General features: G+C 30.4%; 1 protein-coding gene across 1 annotated transcript; it reads right to left on the reverse strand.

Moving 5' to 3' along the window:
- Positions 1-6,592: 6,592 nt before the first annotated feature.
- LOC133688984 (glycerophosphocholine acyltransferase 1-like) lies at positions 6,593-9,707 on the reverse strand. The gene is made up of 8 exons (XM_062108670.1): positions 9,518-9,707; positions 9,346-9,432; positions 9,048-9,105; positions 8,858-8,958; positions 8,534-8,629; positions 8,354-8,447; positions 7,480-7,720; positions 6,593-7,347 (listed from the first exon to the last, which is right to left on the reverse strand). The coding sequence occupies exons 1-8, from the start codon at positions 9,608-9,610 to the stop codon at positions 6,984-6,986; spliced, it is 1,134 nt and encodes a 377-aa protein (XP_061964654.1). The 5' UTR covers positions 9,611-9,707; the 3' UTR covers positions 6,593-6,983.
- Positions 9,708-22,947: the final 13,240 nt, after the last annotated feature.

The raw sequence follows: 22,947 nt of genomic DNA on the forward strand, positions 1-22,947 counted from the left end.
GTCGTTGTGTTCATGTTTTTTTTTTTTTAATTTTATTTTGTATCACAAATTGCTGTCTTACCTGTGCTAAACAGAGTCAGCAAATTTTTTGCTTTGGTTTCTGGGCCATGTCGAAAACTTCTGCCTTTGAGAACTATTTTGGTGCCTGCCTCTGTTTTAAAGAACTTTGCTAGAATAGCAACTTAACATGGCCAAAACAAAATTTAAGGATCGGAGAAATTTTGAAGGGAAGGGAAGATAAAAATGAATGAAAATTTTCATTTCTATTTATTTTAAAAAAATTAATAAAAAAACTAAAAAATTGTAAAGAAGAAAAACAAAAATTTGGGCTACACCAAGCAACCATGAAAGCACCTGGCTTGTTAAACTAATTGAATCAGGGATCAAAAGTACAGAATATATTAATGGTTAGGTAAAAGGGTAAGTCAGTGAAGCAATTTATAATATCAGGATTTTGTTTTTGTCCTCAATTTTATTTTAATTGTAGTTTCCTATATTGAAGTTAATGACCGTTTCTTAATATTTATTAAGAAAAGAAAATTCAACAAAAAAGTAAATAAATTATAAAACAAGAAGAAAACTTATGATTAATATCAATTTCTCTATAAATTTTTTTGTCAACTCTACCTACATTTTTTTTCTCTACAGTTAGTGTAATAGAAAAAAAATCAATTTTAGTGTCAATAAATTTCATTTAATCAAGGGGGTTCTATTTAAGTGTATTCAAACTTTCATCTATCTTGAGAAAGTAAGTTAAGGTCAAGAGATTGTTTTACCTTCAGTTTAATTTTGTATTTTTAGATCATTTTGTGTGTTTTGAGTTGATAAACTGGTTTTTTGAGGTTCTAAGGGTATTTATTAGATGGTTTTAGGTGAAAATTGGTTGAAAATAAATTTTAAAACCAATATCTCCCACCCTGATTTTTCAAACACCACTATGGTAGCTGGATTTTCAGCATGCAAACCCCACAACACAGACCTGGGCTGGAAAGCCCACACACCCAAGCTATGTTTTAAAGGCACATACATGCTAAGCCACCTAGGCCAACATGCCTAACTTATTTGTTTTTTTTTCCTTCAATTTCATCCTTCAACATTTAATTATTTTTTAATTGATCTTCATAATTTGTTTAAGATTATTTTTTATGGGGTTATCGCGATCTCAAATAAATATTTTGATATTTGATTGATGCTCAATTTTACGAGTATCTATTTTTATTGTCGTATAATTAAATAAAAAATATATTTTAAAAAAACAAAGTTATTAAAACCAAAGAAGTCTATAACTTAGATTGTAGGTTTGACGGGTTGACTTGAGTTAATTAAGAATTGAGCTTCATAATTTGTTTTGGTTTGCTTTCTATGAAGTTATCATAGTCTCAAACTAGCATTGGATTGGTGTTCAATTTTACAATTTTTTATTTTTATTATCATATAATTAAGTAAAACATATATATTTTTAAAAAAGTTATTAAACCCCGTGAAATCTGTGACCCAAGTCGCAGGTTTGATGAGTTATTATTTTTTTATCTTTTGATTTTTTTCATTTTTATCATTCAGTATTGGATTTTTATTTGCTTTTTTTTTTAAATCATTCTTCAATATTTGGTTGATTTTGAAATGGTCTTTATAATTTCTTTTAGTTTGTTTTATATGGAGTTAGTGTGTTCTCAAACAAATATCCTGATATTTTATTGGTGTTCAATTTTATGAACATCTATTTTTATTTTTGTATAATCAAATAACAAATAGTATTAAGAGCTGATAAATTTTAAGAGGGGAGAGGGAGAAGTTTTAAACTTGTAACTCTTATTCTCACATCCAAAGGAAATTATTGTCAAAAAAGATTGAGAGAAGAGTAGAGAGGGTATTATAGGAGTAAAAGCTTTCTTTACAAAAAAAGAAGAAGAAGAAATAAAGAAAACATGTCTAATCAAGAACATAACAGAGGAAAGTAAGAACTTAAAAAAAGATCAAGAACATAAGAGAAGAGAAGATTTGATCAAGAACTTGTTCAAAAGAAGGTCAATTGAGTTCATAAAATAAGGTAAAGTGTCTGTTAAACTTAAATAATGTATGCTGATGTTAGATTGTGGGGTAGAAAGTAAAATTTCTAATTCCTATGAAAATTAAGGTTTATGAGAAATTAGAGAAAATATGTTTTTTGCAAAGATTACACAATATAACTTTAAGATAAGACTTAATTAGTAGAAATAAAAAAGAATTTTGAAGAAAAGTTTTGGGTAGAAACCTTAGAGAGATTTGACTAAAACAAGGATTTCTTGGTGTGTATTCTTGTTGAAATTTATGCATGATTAATGTTAAGGGAACATCTTTGATGTAATATAAGTAGTTAAGTATAGAAAGAGATTAGTATTGAGTAAGAAGTCATTTAAAATTGAAGAAAAATCTCTAAAATGATAAGGGGTAGATTCATCCAATTAAGGTTATGCATGAGTAATGGTTCTTTGTTTGAATTTGAGAACAATTATTGTTGAATGAACCTCATTAGTGTAATTAATATGACTTCTTGTATGATGTTTGAAGACTTGAATTTCTTGAATTTCTTTTTATTTTAGAGTTAAGGAGATTGAGGAGAAAGCGCATCTCCTTATGAATTAACAATATTTATAAATGTGTATAATGATTTAATGAATTCTTGTTGTAAATTTTAAAGGGAAATCCTTTAAGGAAAAAGGGAAATGGAGGTTCGACCAAAATGGCCACCAATAAGAGAGTACATTGTTGTATTGAATTTCTTGATTTTTAATTTTTAATAAAAGTTGATTATGGAGAAGTTGATTCTTGAATGTAATGTGAAAGAAAGAACTAAGTTCTTGGATTCTTGAATTTCATGATCTTGAATGGCTTTTAAGAAAATCATTATACATGTAAATTGATTAATCAATATGTTGTAGAGCTTAACTATTTGTAAATAGTAAAGGGAATTGAAGAAAACTCTTGAAAAAAAACCAAGGGATTAATTTCGGCTAAGATGATTATGATAATTTGATATGTTATTTTGTATGTGATTGGATGATATTGTTTGTTGGGTTTGAAGTTGTATGTTTTTAAAGAATTGTGTAGGGTGTATTGTGAGATTTGGGGGTTGAGATGGTGACCCATTTTAGGTGAACCATGACTGTAAATCTAGCTATAATATGTGTGTTAATAGTTGATTCAACACTCCAATAAAAAGAAGAGACAACCTCAAATTTGAGAGAAAGAAGAGCCGAATGGAGGGTTTTTTGGGCATAGAACTTGGGGCTGCTATAGAAGCCCTAAAAGTGATTAATTAGGATCTGTTTTGGCACCCTAAGAAGGTGAAAATAAGGGCTGAAGTAGCACCTTTAATTTGAAAAAGTTTTAAAACTCTTTGATGGCCAAAATTGTCTAAAATAAAGTTGTTGTGATAATCGTATTGCAGGATATAAGGGTGCTGATTTAGGAAGCCCCAGAGGTTAATTAACATGGAAAAGTATGTGGAAAGAAAAACATAATGCATGTGTGCATGTAACTAGCTTGCATGAAGATATTATTATGATTAGAAAAGTTTGAGTGCTGGAAACCTTAAGCATAAAGTGTGAAAATGTAAGGGATAAAATTAATATGTAATAAGTCCTTAAATTGTTGAAAATATTAAGAAGAAAATTTTAATATTTAAGGAGTGTACTTGATGTATAACTTTGTGTGATGCATGTGAGGCACTAATTACAGGACCTTAAACAAGCAGGACTGAACTGGTGAGGGAATCAGGTAGGTGCTTGTCATCTCATTCTTTTTAATTTTTCAATATTATATATAAGTTTTAATTCTTTAAAAAGTATATTGATGATGAGTTACATATTTTGTGGTAATGCATTGGCAAAAGATTGATGAAATCATATTGTGATATGTATCATGAGAATTGTGTTGCGGTATGGTAGCCGGCCATATGAGGGGGGTTGGGATTGATAAATGATAATGATTAAATTGAATTAAATTTTATATGGAAGCTAACCCTAAGAAGGGGCTTAACTTGTAAATAGGTATTAAAAATACAAGTATGCATGAATTATATTCATGGAAGCCAGCCACATGAGTGGGGCTAGGGTTGAGGTCTCTCGAATGACTTGTTGGATGTGTATTTTACGTCAAGGAGACAACCATAACAGTGGAACTCTAAATGGTTATTTCGAGTCGGCCTTAAGGAATGAGAGCTTGATTTTCTTGTATCGGCCACAAGTGTGGAGGGTAATTGTTGAATAATAGTCAGCTGCATAGGCGGAGACCAGGAAGATGCTAGGTATACATATTCAGCATAGATGTGGGTGAACAAGGATTACTTGTTGATTATGTTATCGAACCTCTAAAGGGTGATTAAAAGGGGTCTCAGAATGGAGACCTTTATACTTAGGGCTACTTATTAGTGTTAGTGTAAGAAATATCATTATAGGCCTATGCCTTATAAAAAGAGCTAGCCAAAAGATTGGAGACTATGTGCTTTATATTGAATCCTAGAGCTATGTGGATAACTAATCATTTAAACGCAAGAATGAATATGTTAAGATGTTATGTTACTACTAATAGTTGGTAGAGGTAATGTGTATAGTAAATAAGGGTAAAATTATGTTGAGAAGCTAAAAGGTTTGTAAGTTGCATGTGTATATGTAAGAAAATATCATTGTTGTATGTTAAATGGTTAATATTGTGTTACAAAATATAACTATCATTCTTATTGCTTAATATGTTTTATTTTTAACAGGTTCATCATGTGCACCATAAAACTATATAACTTGACATGATGATTAGTTGTAGGATTTCCTAAATGTTTTTATCTAGCTATAGGATTTCCATGCTTATGTTTATTTTGATAATCTTAAAGGATTTTACTAAATAAATCATAGAATTATTGCGGTTTAATGTTATTCTTTTTATTATGAAGTTGTGATGACGACGACATCAACTTTATACAGTTAATACAAGAATTTGTGGTTTGATTTTCTATATAAAGTATGTGATGTTGATCTTTTAAGTTTATTGGTCTTACATGGTATTATTTTATTTGAATGGATTGTCTTTTAATTTCGTGGTCGGTTATGCTAGGGTTAAGGGTGAATATGTATTCACTAGGGTTAACAAAAATAATTTCACGTTATTTTGGTGGTGTTCCACTAGTTTTAATGTGTGACCATTTATTATCTATTCAGGGGTGTTACATAGAAATTCAAATCATCATAAGAAAGTTTGCATGCAACAAATCGTCCCTTTAGATGATAAGGAATTTTTTTGAAATAAAAGTAAGCTTCCAACTCTATTAACCATTTAATAAATTTTTACTTCAAGAATCTCTCTTCATAGAATAGAATGTTATCAGATTTAGGAATAAATATGGGGTTTGGCCTACCTCAAGGTAAGTCTCCATGCAAGTTCCTCTCCTCTTCACGATCCTTGTTTGCGTTACTTATTAGCCAAACTAGATTTGTTATGGTTTGCTTTAAACGATCAATCCTTTGTTTTCAAGAATCTAGTTTCTACTCCTAAGCCCGCACAACACTTGTAGGGCCTCTACTCTTTCATTGTGAAGTGAGTTGCTACCATCTCCATCCATCAAAAAGGCCAACCAACTCTAATATCAATTAACATGACGAATAGCGTGAATAGAAACTACAGTTCTCAAGCCCTAATATTACATATCTAAGCTCTAGAGAAATTTAGAAAAAAAAAACTCTGGTATTTTATAAAATATAAATAATAGTCTGAATCTGAATCTTCATAAAATAAACTAGATATTCATATCTATACTAATTCTAAACCTAGAATCGTTTACAGAAAATGATTTCTAATTAGAACTTATCTAATTAATAGAATCCATCTAGCATTAGGATTTTTAAATCATAAAATACTAATTAAATTGAAAGTCCTAATCTAAATAAAAAAAAGAATTCAAATACAATAAGGTAAATAAAAAAAAATCTCAAATAGTAACTTTTGAGTCTTATTTTAAGACTTTCCTAATCTCTGATGTTATGAAATTTAAACTTAATAGGAAAAGAATTTTCAAATCTTATGTCAAAATTGCAATTTTGATATTAAAAGTTATATTTGATTTACCAAACTATATCTCGAATTCTTTATAAACTTCTTGAAACCTACAAATCTTAATTATTAATGAAATGATACAATAAACATTATAATGTTAATAATATATAGAAGAGATACCCCCCCCCCCCCCCCACATCATTCTTGTATTACGATAATTAGTACTACAAAATAATTATTAAATTCTTAGTTAGCAATCGTTAGACTTTCATGATTGTAAAAGAAACTTTCCAGTAATGAGATTTATCATCATTTTAGGTCATTGATACAATAGCATGTTTGGTTAAATATAATATGAAACTAAATGTTTCATCATCTAAAGAATTTCATCTAAATCCATTAGTGCTTAATACGGAACATAAATCATGTTCAATACAATTTTGTTTAATACAATATTTAGATGATTGTGAATCATACATAACATGAGAAAAATTAATAAAATAATTTTTAAAAGCTTTCTTAAAAATTAAAAAAAAATTAAGAAAAAAAAAAGGCGAACTCCATCCAGGGATTAAAATGAACGAGCTGGGGCCTAAAATGGACATTATAAAAAAACCATACTGTGATATAAAATTCAAAGAGAGAATATGGAAAGCTGCTGCACTCTCTCTAACCACAAGATTTCCTCTAACAGCTTCCTGTGACACTAAACTTCCAGACATGGAAGAAACCGCTCAGTTGGATGAGGAGTCGGTTTAACTTCTAACACAAAATTTACGTTGTGAATATACAAAAAAAGAAAAAAGAAAACAAGAAACGAAAATAAAAGTTTAGAAATCTTGAAAGCCTTCGAACCTACGTGATAAGACAACAACCTATATAAGAGGATTGTTGCCGATTCATTTTTAAAGTACAATTTCAACTATTACGCAGCCGAGATTTCACCATGAGTTTTATCTCTGTTAGGACCCGTTCACCTCAGCCGAGATTTCGGCCTTCATTGCATTTTCCTCCACAGTTGATGATTGGTCTTGCTCAGGAGGTACTGGCTGCATTTCTGATTTCTTCTTCTCTTTGAGAATCACCTGCCTCGGCATTACCTCTAGTAGAAAGCTTCCTCCATTCCATGCAGCTGCTGAAATCTTGAGTATTTGGAAAACCACATGCAATTCATAGGACAAGAAGATGGGGACTGTGAGTGCCATGGTTGCCACAGTAAATATAGCTTGCAACAGAGTGTACATTAGTAGGCGGTGCTGGTCCCCAAGCAAACCACTCAATTGCCACCATATATTGTTTGCTTTCTGGGCTTTTTTTGATAGTTCCCTGTCAGCCAAAAACAGCAATCAGAAGAAAGTTCATAAAGTAGACAAATTACGATTGTATGCACAATAAAAGCCGACGCATATAGTTAAACCAAATGTGTGCAAATATACATGTTGAAAGAGAACTCCGAACCTGTAAGAAGTCATGACTTCAGGATCTCTTAAGAGCCTCTGCCGACGTAGGACATCGACAATGAGAAAATAAAGAGCCTGCCACAGGGTATAAGCAAACAAGGGCACCCAGAACAACCATGTCATCAGGTAGGATTTATCTTCCACTCCATACGGCCATGAGACTCTGCGGGGAGTTTCTTCTTGATGCATGGCTTCAAAGGTTGCAGGATTCCACCACCGAATAGTGAAGAAAACCAACCCTGAATGGAAAAATACTTGTCAATTCTGGAAAGCAAGTGATGATTGATCAAAAAAATTAAACTTGGTAATTCATTTAAAAGGGCTCCATTAGCCAGTCCATGCTGGTTTCGAAGAAAAATAACAGCTGTTCAGACCTTGAAGTTTCTCTTGTTCATTACATTTATCAATAGTTGAGGGATGTGATTTCAAAACTTCATATAGGTTAAAAATTTTTGACAAGTCCTTTCCTAGGTCGAGACAAAATGGAGCACATTGATCCAGTCGCTAATTAATAAGTTGTTTTTTTATCTATAAACTTGAGATGACAAAGCATAATGAAACTGGCATGAGTTATTTGGACTCTGTAAGAGTCACATTGGTCACTCCACCATCTCCAAGTATGGTATTTTCATCTTTACCCGTCCAGAACGCAGCAGAAGTTCAAAAGAGATAATATAGAAAAAAATTCATATTAAAAGAACACTAAGAAACCACAAAACATAGGTGAAAATAGATTTACAATGACATTTTCAAATGAAGCAATACATATTTGTGATTTTTAACTTACCAATCTTGATTAACACGTCAATATGCATGGTTTCACTTCCTTAAGATGTGTTCTAAACAAGTTGACCAGAGAAGGACAATCTCACCAGGTAGAAGATGTATCAGGGCACTAACAAGTTTGTCAACAGAACTAAAAACCAAGCTGCAACGCCAAACAATCAATGCCCATGCCAACGGTCCCTACAGCAGCATTTAAATGAGTGAGAAGGACAAAGTGAAACCTCCAACAATTAAAAGGTTGAGTTACCACCAGCATATTCTCTTACTTCAGCAAATGAGAAGCAAACCATGAAAAGCTTTTCATTCTTTGGATATAAAAGGATGTCAACCAAGAATATAGTATTGGCATAATAGCAAAAATCCTGAAACCCAAAAAAATGATGTCAATTGATCACTTGTCAGTTCTTGTCAACCTAGTAGGGAAATAAACTTAAAAAGGCAAAGGATTTGTGATTAGATATCTCAATTTTTTTAAACCTCTGCAAATCACACTACTTCAACAAGCGTACACAACTTGACAGAGCGGTTAACTAATAAAAACTTCTTGAACCTGTGAGAAGTAACAAAAAATAGACAAGAGAGCAGCATACCAGAAGATAATAATGCGATTTCTTGAACCGATAGTATATCCACCGAAGAGGAACAAACGTGATATAGAAGAAACAGTACGCATAAGGAAAATCTTGTGGCCCTGAACATTTAACAAACAAATAACAAAGTAATTCTTCAAAACAACTGACAGTAACAAATTCCATAATCAGACAGTATATTATTACTCACTCGCTCCCAGAAGGAAGCAAAACCCCCCGAAGCCAAGAACACCAAGAAGATGAGTCACCTACAACGAAAAAAAAAACCAAGAAGCAAATCAAGTTGACATCTTTTGCTGTGAACATGCTCATATAATAATAATAAAAAAAAATACCATACATCACAACAAAAGACGAAAGGGAGACAATTTCTTTTCTATAGCAAAACCAACCAATGTTTATATGAAGTGAAAAAACAAGACTTTTCAAGTTTCAATGTAAATCCAACCATGGAATGAATAAAATAAAGCTTACAAAAGGGGGCGAACCTTGTTAATAAAACTTTCATGTTCCCCGGCTTGTTTGGCAATCTTAACAGCCTGTTTAGACAGGATCTCTTTCGTTTGAGCCACTTTCTACACCAAAAACAAAGTATGCCGACAACGTCAAAACGATCAGAATCACTAAAACCAAAAAGAAAAACAGAGATTTGAATGTTGCCTTAGATCGGTCCTTGAGCCCCTTTTTGACATTTTCAAATGAATCCCCATTTGTTGTGCTTATTTCCTCCACATGCTCTTCGTTGTTCGACATTTTTCTGTTACTACTTGGTTTCTTTCTTTCTTTAGTACTGAAAATAAGGAGAGAGACAGAGAGAAAGGCGAAGAGGAAAGGAGGTGCTAGTTATACGGAGACACGGCTTGTTTAGTACGGTTTGTTGATTCGCAAGATATTTTTAAAGTGTTTTAAATAAAAATATATATTTCTTAGATTTTTTTATTTTTAATATTAATTTATTAAAGTTATTTGCATTAAGACTATTAAAACAATATCTCAAAAAATATTAATATATTAATAAGAAAAGCATCTTTCTTTTTAGACTACTGCTTTTTACTCTAATTATTAATGATAATTTATATTTGAGATTAGGGATCATCTTTCTACTAATCGCCAATTATTATTCTTCGAACAATTATATATTGGGTCAATTAAGGATCGTACTTTTGCTGGAATGTCCCGCTGCCTTGCCTACCTCGTACTAGTTTCGCTGCCTGTGTTTTGCTAGAAGGCTACACTATTTTTATTTTTATTTTTATTTTTATTTTTATTTTGCGCAAAAAAAAATAACTAGTTGCTGTAATAGTGTTTATATATATATATATATATATATATATATATATATGGCTCAGCGGACTTTATTTTAATTAGATGAAAAACAAATAGAAAATGATACTAGATGAATTAAATTATAAAAAAATTAACTAGGATAACCTGGAAAAAAATTTATTAAAATGAACAAACGATATATCTCAATTCATATATCATTTAATATGGAAAAATTAAATAGGGTAAAAAAAACATAAAAAAACCGATTCTGATTAACCCGAGTTAGCATGACAAACTTATAACCATGATAATTAAGGCCGAGTCAACCCAAGATAATCTGTCAAACCCGAAGTCCAGATCATGAGATTGAAATAACTTGATTAAAAAATTAAAGAGAGATTATAAAGCTTTTTTTTTAAAAAAAAAAACTTGTGCTAACATTTTAAACCAATGACCTAGGTTACTAGATCTGTAGCATCTTATCTGAAAAAATCATGAAGTTTAATTTTTAATTAATCAAATATTGAAAGATGAAATTGGAAAAAGAATTTCAATTATACAAAAAGAATTAAAAATAACTATTAAAAAAATGAGAAACAAAATTAAAATACAAAATAAATTTTAAATGTGATTGAAGGATAAAATTGAAAAGAAAAGTCAATTTAGTAAAAGAACCAAAAAAAATTAAAAGAATGAGGATCAAAATTGATGTAAAAAAATAAAGAAAAGTCTTTGATTGAAAGGTAAAATTGAAAAGAATAATAACTCTTATAAAAGGGCCAAGAAAAAAAATTAAAAATCAAAATAATAAGAACGAAATTGGAAAACATAATACCATGAATTTGGATTGAAGGATGAAATTAAAAACCAATAAAACTTTTACAAAAAGGTAAATAAAAAGAATTAAAAATAAAAAGAATAAGGATCAAATTGAAAATTATAATATTTGATAAATTGAGATTGAATGATGAAATTGAAAACAAATAAAATTTTTACAAAATAGAAAAGAACAAAAATAAAAAATAAAAAAATATCAACAACAAAAAGAGTTAAGCTATAATTGTTAGGAGAGGGAAGAGAAAAGAAAAAGAAGAAAAAGACTCATCGGCGACAAATCGAAACCAACACCGACACTCTTCACTCCATATGGAAGAAAACACGGAAGAAGGGCATGTTTGAACATCGGGAAATGCCGCACACGCTGCCTGAAGTGCATGAGTGCCTCCCGGTAGCATACACGTGCATGTCCATTTTTATTATATTTAGTCAAAAACCAAGTTGTCTAGGAGTTGACATGATAATAACGAAAAAATCATTATGAAAAGATAAAATAAAGCCACTTAACTCTAGTTTAAATTTTTTTTGCTTTTAAAGTCATTTTGATTGTTTTACTATGCTTTTTAATTGTTTATTATTTTTTTATATTTGATTAAATATCAAATTGCCTCTCAACTAACATTATAATAACAAAAACATCATTGTGAAAATATAAATATACCTTTTGAGACCATTGTTTTTCCTTGTAATGGTAATTTAGTCATTTTCATTGTACAATTGAGATGAAAGAAGTTATTTTTTCTTGATCAATTTAATAATAACTAATGAATTATATGAAAGACTTTAATATCTTTCCAAACTAATGTTAAAGTTATTGAGTGGATGGGTAAAATTATTATTATATTGTTTTAGTGAAAAGTATCTCTAAACATGAAGATACGGTGTATTTGGCTAATTAAATTGTTTTAGTTTTTATTATTAATTAGCCGTGGGGTTGAATTTATGTTTTTTTTAATAATGTTTTTATGAGATATTTCTTTTGTTTTTATATTGTATGTTTAATGCGGTTGATTAATATATTTGTAACTCTTGAAAGCTTAGCTCGTGAAGTGAGTTATGCTCGTGAACAAATTAAGACTCAAGTAAGTAAGGTATTTTTTATTTCAATTCTTGACGCAATGTTTTAATAAAACAAATTTCTTCATTTTTTTATCCAGGAAAAAAGGAAAAATATCTTAGTTAAATAGTTAGACATATATCTAAGTAGTAGGGGTGATTATTTTTTATTCGATTCAATTTTTATAAAAAAAATAACTAAATTGAATTTTAAAAAAACCGAAACCGGTTCAAACCGGTTTGACTCGATTTTTTTGGTTTGGTTCGGTTTTTTTCCTGTTTGGCTCTGGTTTTTTTTCGGTTTGGGTTCGATTCAGTTCGGTTTTTTCGGTTTTAGGCTTATAAAACCGAACTGAACTGGCTGGTTTTTTAAAATTTTAATCAGTTTTTTTTTACGATTCGATTTTTTTAGTTATTTTTTTCTAGTTTTCTCAATTTTCTTAGTTTTTTAATTTTTTTCTCACCCCTACTATGCAGAAACAATTATAACTTACAAAATATTAAAGAGAGTCTAAGATTTTAATATGTCAACTTATGTAATTGATGAGGAAATAAAGGAAATTAATTTTTTTAGAGTTTTGAAAGAAAAAAAAACACTGCGGAATAGGTAATTGTTAGATAAGTTTACACGTGTAGTTTTCATGACATTTGACCGTACAAAAAAAGATATAAATGTGCTATCGAAATGGCTTTTGAGTACAAATATCTGTAATATTCTTGTTTTCATGAGGAATATTGTCACAGTGTTTTTGTTGACTAATATAATTTTTTATTTTTTAAAATAATTGTTTTGATAAGATGCTTTTAATAAAATAATATTTTAATATATTTTTAAATAAATTTTTAAAAAACAATGGATAACATAATACCAAATATCTCTATTTCTGGTTTCCTTCCCATTCACGTAAGACACGAATCAACATTATTTCCTTAATTAATGATAAGTTCATTAATAGTTGAAGAGAGATATTTTAAGGGCAGGGAGCAGTGACGTAGCCTTTTCTTTCTTTTTTTTGTGTTTTGGTGACCGTGCATGATGATGACGTGTCATCTCTGGAATATTCGAGGCTACTGATGACGTGCGGGCCTGTTTCACTCTCTTTATTAAAATTACCACGTCACCCCTATTTTCTTACGTGGAGTGACGTGATTGTTCGCGGGACTCGAATACAAAACTCGCACAGGAGAGGAGGTGGGCTCGCGTCTCGATGAGGGGATAAGGCCTTGACTGCAATGGCGAAGGTGAGAGAATGCGATTAATAAACTGTTTGTTTTTATATTTTTAAAAGTATTTAAATTTTTTTATTTTAAATTAATATTTTTTGATTTTCAGATAATTCTATATGATAATGTAAAAATATTTTTAAAAAATAATAAATATATTATTTTAATATATTTTTAAAAAAAAATTATTGTCTTACTATTTGAACTAGAAGTTCAGGATCTACATAAGACGAGTGCATCTCTATTTATATGATCAAAGGGTGTGCCTTTATTTTGATATTGTCGAAGGGTGTGCCTTTATTTTTTCTTATTGTCACACCCCTGCTTGGGGTACCTCTTATGTCTGATTTGGTACCCGCTCATCTCTAACTTCTGCAATTCTACACTGCAAGGGCTTTGATGAGAATGAGAAGTTATATCATTTAATGGACCCTTATCCTGCTAGTCTTGGGCGTTTCAGCCTCTACTCCTCTTTTTTATGGAGGGTAGCTCGGTTCGCTATCCTTGTTGTGTGCACTATCATGAAATAGATCACAACAACATTATTATCATTGATCCTCTAGATCCAAACCGGGTGCTCTAATACCAACTGTAATAACCCGGTTTTTTCAAAGCCAAAAACGGTGGTGATTTTTTTCTTATATATATCACGTTAATGATGATTCTCACAACGGTATTCAGGGGTTTACCATAACAAAATTCATCTCTTAATGTAATGCAATACTCATATGACTTCGCAATACAACATCCTCATAAAAGAAAATATCACATACATACATTCATAACATTATGTTTACACGTTCATACATTCACATTCGTGTTCCATTATAATTATCGATACAAGTCATTTCAGAAGTGCTGAATGGCAACTAGTACATTCGCTCCTTCCAAATACATAACACCTAAAACATATTATTACATAATTTCTTTCACAATAAATGGACTCATGAAAAGGGTTTTTTATGCTCCTTGATTACGTGATGTCCCTGTTACAAAAGCAAAATAGATACAATAATCATAATTAATCTAAAACATGCCAACAAATAACTAAAAGCATATCGTAGTCTAAGTGAGTATAACTATTTCATTACTCCTTACATACATAATACAGCCTTAATATTTCTTCAATTATAATATCCTTACTCTCACGTCCTAACCTTTCCATAGGTGTGGTAGGGACCAGAGTTAATTCATTTGCCGCAACTATTTTACTGCGTTTTATTCTGGTCATCCTTTGTGAGACCACTAATACGTTTATCCATCTTATTACAACCCAGACATCTATTCGAATTGTTAACCATGGTTAATCCTAATATGACCACTTGGTCATCCATCTTAGATGTCATTAGCTGTAGCTAATCACAATATACTCTCGGTCATCCCTCTCGGATGTCATTGGCCATAGCTAATCATAATATGCACACTCAGTCATCCACTTCGAATGCCATTAGCCGTATCTAATCATAATTTCCGACCCGGTCATCCATCTCGAATGTCATTAGCCCAAGCTAATCATAACGTACACACACGGTTGTCCATCTAGGATACCTTTAATCGAAAGTAATCATCAACATAACCTGGTCATCATTCTAGGACGTCATTAGTCAAAACTAATCATTTACATAACTCGGTCATCCTTCTAGGATGCCATTAGCCGAAGCTAACCATAATACTCATTCGAACAATCCATAACAGTTTAGTATTCCTTATGTCTAAATAGTAGGTCCTTCATAATACTCGTACAAACATTCTATGGCAGTTGAACATTCATTATAACACAATATTAGATCCTTCGTAATGCTCGTTCAAACATTCCATAATGGTTAGCATTCATTATTACACAATAACAGACCATCTGTAATACTCATTCAAATATTTCATAACAATTTAGTATTCTCTATAACAAAATATTATATCATTCATAATACTCATACAAATATTTCATAACAATTTAGTATTCTCTATAACAAAATATTATATCATTCATAATACTCATACAAACATTTCATGACAGTTTAATATACACTAAAATATAGTAATAGATCCTTCGTAATGCTAGTTCAAGAATTCCATAATGGTTTGGTATTCATTATAGCATGATAACTGATCTTTCATTGTGAATTCATTTTGGAAAATTAACATTATACTAGAAGGGGGTGGAAGCCACCTACTTGTTTCTCTTGTGGGGTGTCCTCGTCCGGTCGAAGGGTTGATCCCGGTCGCATTACTTGATATATCAAATGATTATAAATCAGCATATTTGTATTTGGTAATCACATAACTCGTCGCCATACATATTCCAAGAATACACATGTTCACATTCAAGTGTTCCACATACTACACAATCATACCATGAAATCGTTACAAGCATTTAAGTTATTTCTGATATGGAAATCTGTAATGGAAAATCACCAGCGAAACTTGATTTGTTAGTGACATAGGATTCAATAATGAAAACTAATTTGCTGGTGACATAGGATTCAGTAGCGAAGCTGATTCACTAGTGACACAGGATTCGACAGCGGAAACTGATTCACTAGTGACCAATATTTGGTAACGCAATGCAGTCCAACGACTAGCGCAAGAAATCATCAGCGTACTTAGTCTGTTGTTAACTCAGAAATCATTGATGAAATTGTGTCGTTGCCGACCCAGAAATCATCAACGCAATCTAGTTCTATGGCTGACAATAAAATTGTTAGCACGCATAGACTACTGCTAACTTAGAAATCGTTGATAAAAACTGTGTCACTTATGACTCAGAAATCGTCAACGCATCTACGGTTGATGCTGAAATCACAAGCACACATATCCTATTGTTAACACACAAATCGTTGAAGAAAACTGAGTTTCTCTCGACCTCAAATCGTCAACGTAACCCACTTCTATGGCTAACGCTGTAATCGTCAGCGTATATTTCCTACTGTTAACACAAAAATCGTTGATGAAAACCGAGTCATTACCAACTTAGAAATCATCAACACAACCTGGTTCTATGGCTGACGCTAAAATCGTTAACGTGCACATAGATTACTGCCGACTCCAAAATCATTGACAAAAATTGAGTCACTGCCGACTAAAAAATCATCAATGCAGCTGCTTCCATAGCTGGTACATGAATTTGATAGCACACATAAACATGATTTTTATGTTTTCAATTCCATCATGCTAAATTCATCAACACAAGCTAATAATCAATGCACATCACACAAGGTTATCATTTCCATCATATGTCTTATCCCTCTAAGGATCATGTAAGGTTCCTTTATTGTTTCCTCAATTCTTATGGTTGGCATTGCTATCCATTTTCTTAGTTACACACGCAAATCATCATATTCTTCACAAGCATAATCACAACAACAAACCACAATTACATATTCATTTTCATGATTCACAATCACACATGTTTATTCATCATACACGAAACCAAAGCATAAATTATAATGTAATTCTCATTTCAACTCCAGCATGTATCTAAGGGTTATTAACATACAATTTTGCACTTAACATACAATTCATGTAATTAACACATGTACAATTTCTATTTCGGTTTCACATGATCAAACAACTTTAATAAGGTCATCATCTTTACATTTTATCCCTTTAAATTATATTTTATCCAGCCCTTATTGTGGTCGACCATTTTTCCAAGTTTGTGCATTCAAAATTGTTCATTTTCTTTGTCAACTATTTTGGAATTTGGTCTCCCATTCAGCCCCAATTTTCATCTTTTTTTTTGTCTAGTTTTCCTTAACAACTGGTGTAAGAATCCTAGGCCATTTGCTTAGGGTTTTCTTTTTCCTTTTCGGTCCCAAGAACAGGTGGAGAATTGGTATGGTTCATACCTCACAAATTTAACAAGTTCTATATAGGTTTTGGTGGTTTGCTTTTCCTCTAATTTTTAGTTTTCTTCCTCTACTCACTTGTTATCTAGCCGGTCTGCTACACTTCATCTCCTTCCATGTTTTCAGTCATTAACTTATCTCTCTCTAGCTCTCCTTTACTTAGACACTCAATGCAGGGGACGCGCAACTGGTGTAGGGGTTTTCTTCTTGGAGAGGGTGGCTGTTGTTGCAGTCAAAGCTGCTGGCCGGTTATAAGGCAGAGGTCTAGACTCCTTCTCCTTCTATGGCTTCAATCACTTTTGTTTTTCTCTTAGTCTCCCTTATTTTCCAACATTTAAATGAGGTGCATGCAATTGGGTTGTTAGGTTTTGCTTTGGTAAAGAGAGAGATTGCTGCAACAAAGGTTGTTGGCCAACCCTTTAAGGGAAAGGAAAAGTCATCTCTTTTTCTCCCCTTTGTATTTATATCCCTCATAAATGTGAGGGGGTGTTTGGGTGGTTGATTATCCATGTTATTATCCTTATTTTGGTTCATCCTAGGCTGGTTTAATCCTTCATAATCTCCATCTAGGGTAAGTCGGTTCTATCCCCTCACTTTTCCCTTAGAGTAGGCCGACTTAGTACAAAATTTTATTGGGTATTACATTTTAACTATCATGTTGCTCATTGTTGATCGATAAGATATTTCTTAATCAATTATATTATATATATTTTTTCATTTCTTGTTTTCAATAAAAAGAAAACTATAATTAAAAATTGAATCCAAAATGATGTGAATATTGACCTAAAAAATCAAATAAAATGTAAAGAACATGCTTGATTTTAATAAATTCAAAAAACAAAGATAATATCAAAAGAAACTAAAAAAAGTAGCAAAACTACCGTAGCAAAAAAATGTTGTAACCCTAGACACATAGCATTATGGATTATAATAGTAATTTCACATATATTTTGTTTTACTCAAGTTTGTTTTTGTTTTTTTTTAATTTCGTCATTTTCACGTTAGGTTAATGTAGGACTGATGGCTTGCTGTGGTTGGCTTTGCATGAGATTCTCATTGTGTCAAGGCAAAAATTTGATGCATGGTTGATGTTTAGTTTGGCAAAAAAAAAATCAAATTTAAAATAATTGAACCTTTAGGGATAAATTCTAAACTTGCCAATTCAAGGATTGATTTGAATGAAAAGGATAAAGAGTTGATGATGCTTATAAAAAAGCGTGCCATCATTTGTGGGAAGTCGTCGAACTGTAGCAATATATGTGTGACGACTTCTGATCTCCATAGATTTCCTTTCTTGGTACCATTAGAATCCTCACAACAGAAGCTTTCATAATTAGTGGCCCGTGTTGATGGAGGCTCTCTAATTTGGCTTAGGTAAACCATTGTTCTTTTTTTTTTTCCATCTCTCATTTGTCTCTCCGTGCTTTGGTTTTCACGTTGGAACTCTCTAAAGTACCAAAGTGGCCTCTTAAATTTTTTTATGTCAAATTTGATTTTGATTCTTTTGATTGCTATTTTTAGCAATAGTTTTTTTTTCAATTTCATCTTTCAATATTAAGTTGGTTGAGAATTAGGTTTCATAATTTTTTTATATGCCTTCTATAGGGTAACCCAATCTTATGAGAAGGTTCACTCTAGTTGATTCAGTTTTTTTATTAGGTTCTTTTTAAAAATTATTCTTTTTTTTTACCCTTTAATATTGAGTTGATTTGGAAATAGGAATTCATAATTATTTTTTTATCTCCTTTCGATGAGGTTTTTCAGTCTTATGATCTAGATCGCGAATTAACTCAGGTTTATTAACGCCTTTTTTTTTCTTTAATGGATTTTTTTTTCAATTTTACCTTAAAATTAGATTGGTAAGGAATCAGACTTTATAACGAGTTTGACATAATTATCTAGATTGACTTGACCCATTTTTTATAAAAAAAAAATTCAGTTTTTTTATTATTTTTATCCTTCAACATTATGTTGAATGAGAATATGACTTTATTTTTTTTTATTTTCTTTCAATAAGGTTATCACGGTCTCATGATTTGGGTTACGAACTTTATAGGTTAACTAGGGTTAACTTGAGTCGATCCAATACTTCATCATCTTAATAATTAAAAAAAAGATGTTGTTCGGTATGTCCTTATCTCAATATTTAAAATAGATATCGTCTAATATGCATCAGATTTTAGGTTCATAAGTAAATTATTTTTCTGCTAGAATACACGTTGACAACACCTTTTTACGTTTAAAAAAAAACTGATTTGACATGCAACGTAGCACAACTTAATAATCTAGTAGCTAAACTCAATTGGAAAGAATAAAAGAAAGAAATAAGAGAAAGATAATGTAAAGACATTAAAGAAAAGCAAGGAAAGATAAATAAATGATAACTTGTAAAAGATAACTTGCATGATGAAGGTAAATTGCATAAAAAGAAATGTGTTACAAGACTGACTATTATTTTTAATAATTAGATGACCTTTTTATATTATCATAGATATGGAATCCTACATGAAATACAATTCCTAACCCTAGATAAATTTTTCATAACATATCGGAAGCTCACAACATGAATCCCGATACAATTCTTATTCTTATCAACACGTCTTCTTTCTTGGCAATCATATATTTCCTATCTAGTAGTTTGTGCCAGTGTCATAAACTATAAATGCTTATTCAGAATAGGCTTGGTCTTCTAGTCAATCATGTGAACTCTTATATTTATTGTCAATTGTCTTTTACTAGTTGATCGTGTCTTTTAGCTTTCCTGGACGATCATGATTTCTTGCTCCCTTGGTTAATCAGTTTTTAACTTCTCTTGTTGATTTGGACTCCTTCTAGATATGGTCAATCTTTATTTTATAGTGAATAACTATTTTTCCTACTCTGTCGACACATGTATATTTATCTTTATGTAAATAACACTCCACATATTCTTTTATTTTAGAACAAATGAAAGAATATCCTTTGTCATTTAAATGCATTACTAGTATTACTAGTATTAGTGGTTGTTTGATATTATATTTTCAATTATATATGGTGTGTTTCGAAAATATATTTGTCTTGAAAGATATCAAATTAATATTTTTTTAGTGTTTTTTTTTTATAATTTTGATGTGTTGATATAAAAAAAATTAATATATTTTCAAATAAAAAATAGTATATCTGTCCAAACTTTTATGTTTCCGTTGGCAAGGAAAGTCAAGCAATAAAATTTGTGGCTTTTTAAAAGAAAATTAATTATAAATATATTTCATTGATTATCCGCTCGTATAAGTATTTGTTGCGGTTGCTTTTCAAAGTGTTTTTCACTTAGAAATGTAATGAAATAATTTTTTTATTTTTTAAAAATTATTTTTTACATCAGCGCATCAAAATAATTCAAAAATACTAAAAAATATTAATTTGAAGGAAAAAAATTTAAAAAATTTAAATTTTTTCAAAAACACTTTTAAAATGCAAAAATAAACAGCCAATAGACCAATAGAAAAGACATACTCATAATTTCCCTTAGCGTGTTTATTTGAATTAAGAGGGAACAAGTGAACTTGTTCAAAGTTGTTGGAAACTCGAAAAATCCATTTGGCTTATAATTTAGATTTAAGAATCGATTTATCACACAAATTTTCCATTTCTTTTTGTTTAACAGCCTTGGAAAATTCAACTACATACTATGAATAAAATCAATTTATCATCCAAAATCATATGGTATAACATAAGAAACCATTTCTTGATATCATTCACTCACAATTCTGATTTAAATTGATTAATTTTATTAAAAAAATAAAACGTTTTATCTAATTAGTTGTTCTTTCCTGTCTAATTTTTGCTTAAGTACTATACCTCCATATCCTATATCTGCCGTATATGTTTCTACTATCGGAGAGTTTTGTCGTGCTTTTCAACCTTTTAAAATATAAGTGTGTGCGTGCTCATGAGACCATGCATGCATGTCGGTTTTTTCTCAATCTTCTTTATAAAGGTTCACAGATTTGTCTCAAATTCTTAATTCTTAAAAATAAAATTGGTATATAAACAAATAACACATGCTTGTACAATGTTATTATCTTCAGTTTCTCCTATTGTTTTAGATGAATCTTCTTGTGTTTGATAAATTTGTTCTATTTGTTTAGATTTTGATAAACAAATAAAATTGCTTCAAGAAATAAAGTTTATAGCTTTGGGACTCAAAAAATCGATTTGGGTTCTAATTTAGGTTTAAAATTGATTTAAATCCTGTGAAAATGACACAAAGCTTCCATTTCTTTTTGTTCATAGGAATTCAACTACATTGAATAAAATCGATTTATCATCCAAAATTGTATAGTATATCTTTATAACATAAAAAATCATTTATTGATATCATTGATTCTTGGCCTAATCTAAAATCTTCTTATTTTATTACTTTGTTACTTTATTGTATATGTGGGTTTAACAACTCATCATGCTCATTTGAATGTGGATGTAATACCTAACTGAATCTAATGATATTGTGTCTGTCACCTCGTAAGACTCATATTTGGGCTTAGCGCATTGCTAAATCCCAGGATATTGAGTTCAACAATTTACCAAACTCATATATATTTAGGTTTAGTACATAGCTAAATCCCAGAATATTAAGTATGACAGCTCACCAGATCTATAAGTATTTAAACTCAACATGTAGCTGAACTCGAAGATATTGAGTCTAATAACACCATTCCTTTATCTCTTTTAAATATAGAATTAAGCTAAAAATTATAAATTAAAAATATATTAATCCATTACAAAGGAAAAACAAACTCCTTGATAAAGAAAAAAACACTCTTTTATAACCAAGATCATCAAAGTATATTCTATAAGAAACTCATGTTTGTGTTTGTTAAGAAGTGTCCTCTAAAGACACCGAGGCAAGGCTAAAAATACAATTTTGGAATGGAAATATGCAAAAGTAAATTTTCTAAATTTGTAGTTGTTTTTAAACATTAGCTCTGTGCAGGCTAAAATAATTTATTTTTCATTTATAAAAATTTATTTTTTATATTTTTTGCATATAACTTTTTTAAAACCATAATTAAAAATGTTGTTTTTATTATTATTTTAAACCAAAAGACAAAATAAAAGACTCTTAACTCCAAAAACTATCACAACATCAAATATATACAAAAGACATCTATAGCAAGATAGCCAAAAGACTCTAACTATCAATTTAGCATATCATGATTTGTTTTAGCTGCTATAACGAGATAGCCAGAACAAAAGCTAAAATCCCTTTTCTTTTTCAATGAGCCATTACTGTAAATTTTTTTTTTGAGGAAAGCAATGAAAAAGAGTAAGAATTTTAATTAATTTTTTTATTTAAACTTCCCTTCTCGTTTCTTATTTTATGCAAAATAAAAAATAATTTGTTAAAATGTTATTCCCCATTAAAAAGAAGAAAAGAAAGAAGCTAAGATAGTGATAATTTATATCATTCAAAATGGGTTTTGACTTGGAAGATATCGTAAGAAGCTTCTTATTTTAGTAGAAGTCATGAATGATACGAAATTTCAAACCTAACAGGTGGCGCGTTATTTTTTTAATATTTTAGAGGTGGGCCCTGCATTGATGATCATGACATGAAGTGCAGAGCTAAACATTATGGGTACCGTATACAACAAATTCCGGTATTTTTTATGCATTCGTTGTAATAGAAATATTATATTATATTATGACGGCTTTGGAATAATAGTAGCAGTATTTTTTTTAAAGAGTTTTTTTTTATTAAAATAATATGTTTTTTATGTTTTTTAAAATGTTATAAAAATATAAAAAATAAATAAATCTACACTTTAAAAAATTAAAATTTCTTGAAATACAGTTTATCTAAAATCATGTTTAAATTCGTAT

The sequence above is a fragment of the Populus nigra genome, chromosome 3 (assembly GCF_951802175.1).
Source record: "Populus nigra chromosome 3, ddPopNigr1.1, whole genome shotgun sequence".
Taxonomy (NCBI): domain Eukaryota; kingdom Viridiplantae; phylum Streptophyta; class Magnoliopsida; order Malpighiales; family Salicaceae; genus Populus; species Populus nigra.

Coding starts and splice junctions, on each gene's coding strand:
- LOC133688984 (XM_062108670.1), bottom strand. CDS start 9,610: ATGTCGAACAACGAAGAGCATGTGGAGGAAATAAGCACAACAAATGGG. Junction 9,106..9,345: donor ATGAAAGTTTTATTAACAAG/GTTCGCCCCCTT, acceptor TTTTCGTTGTAG/GTGACTCATCTTCTTGGTGT. Junction 7,721..8,353: donor CCTGATACATCTTCTACCTG/GTGAGATTGTCC, acceptor TTTTCCATTCAG/GGTTGGTTTTCTTCACTATT.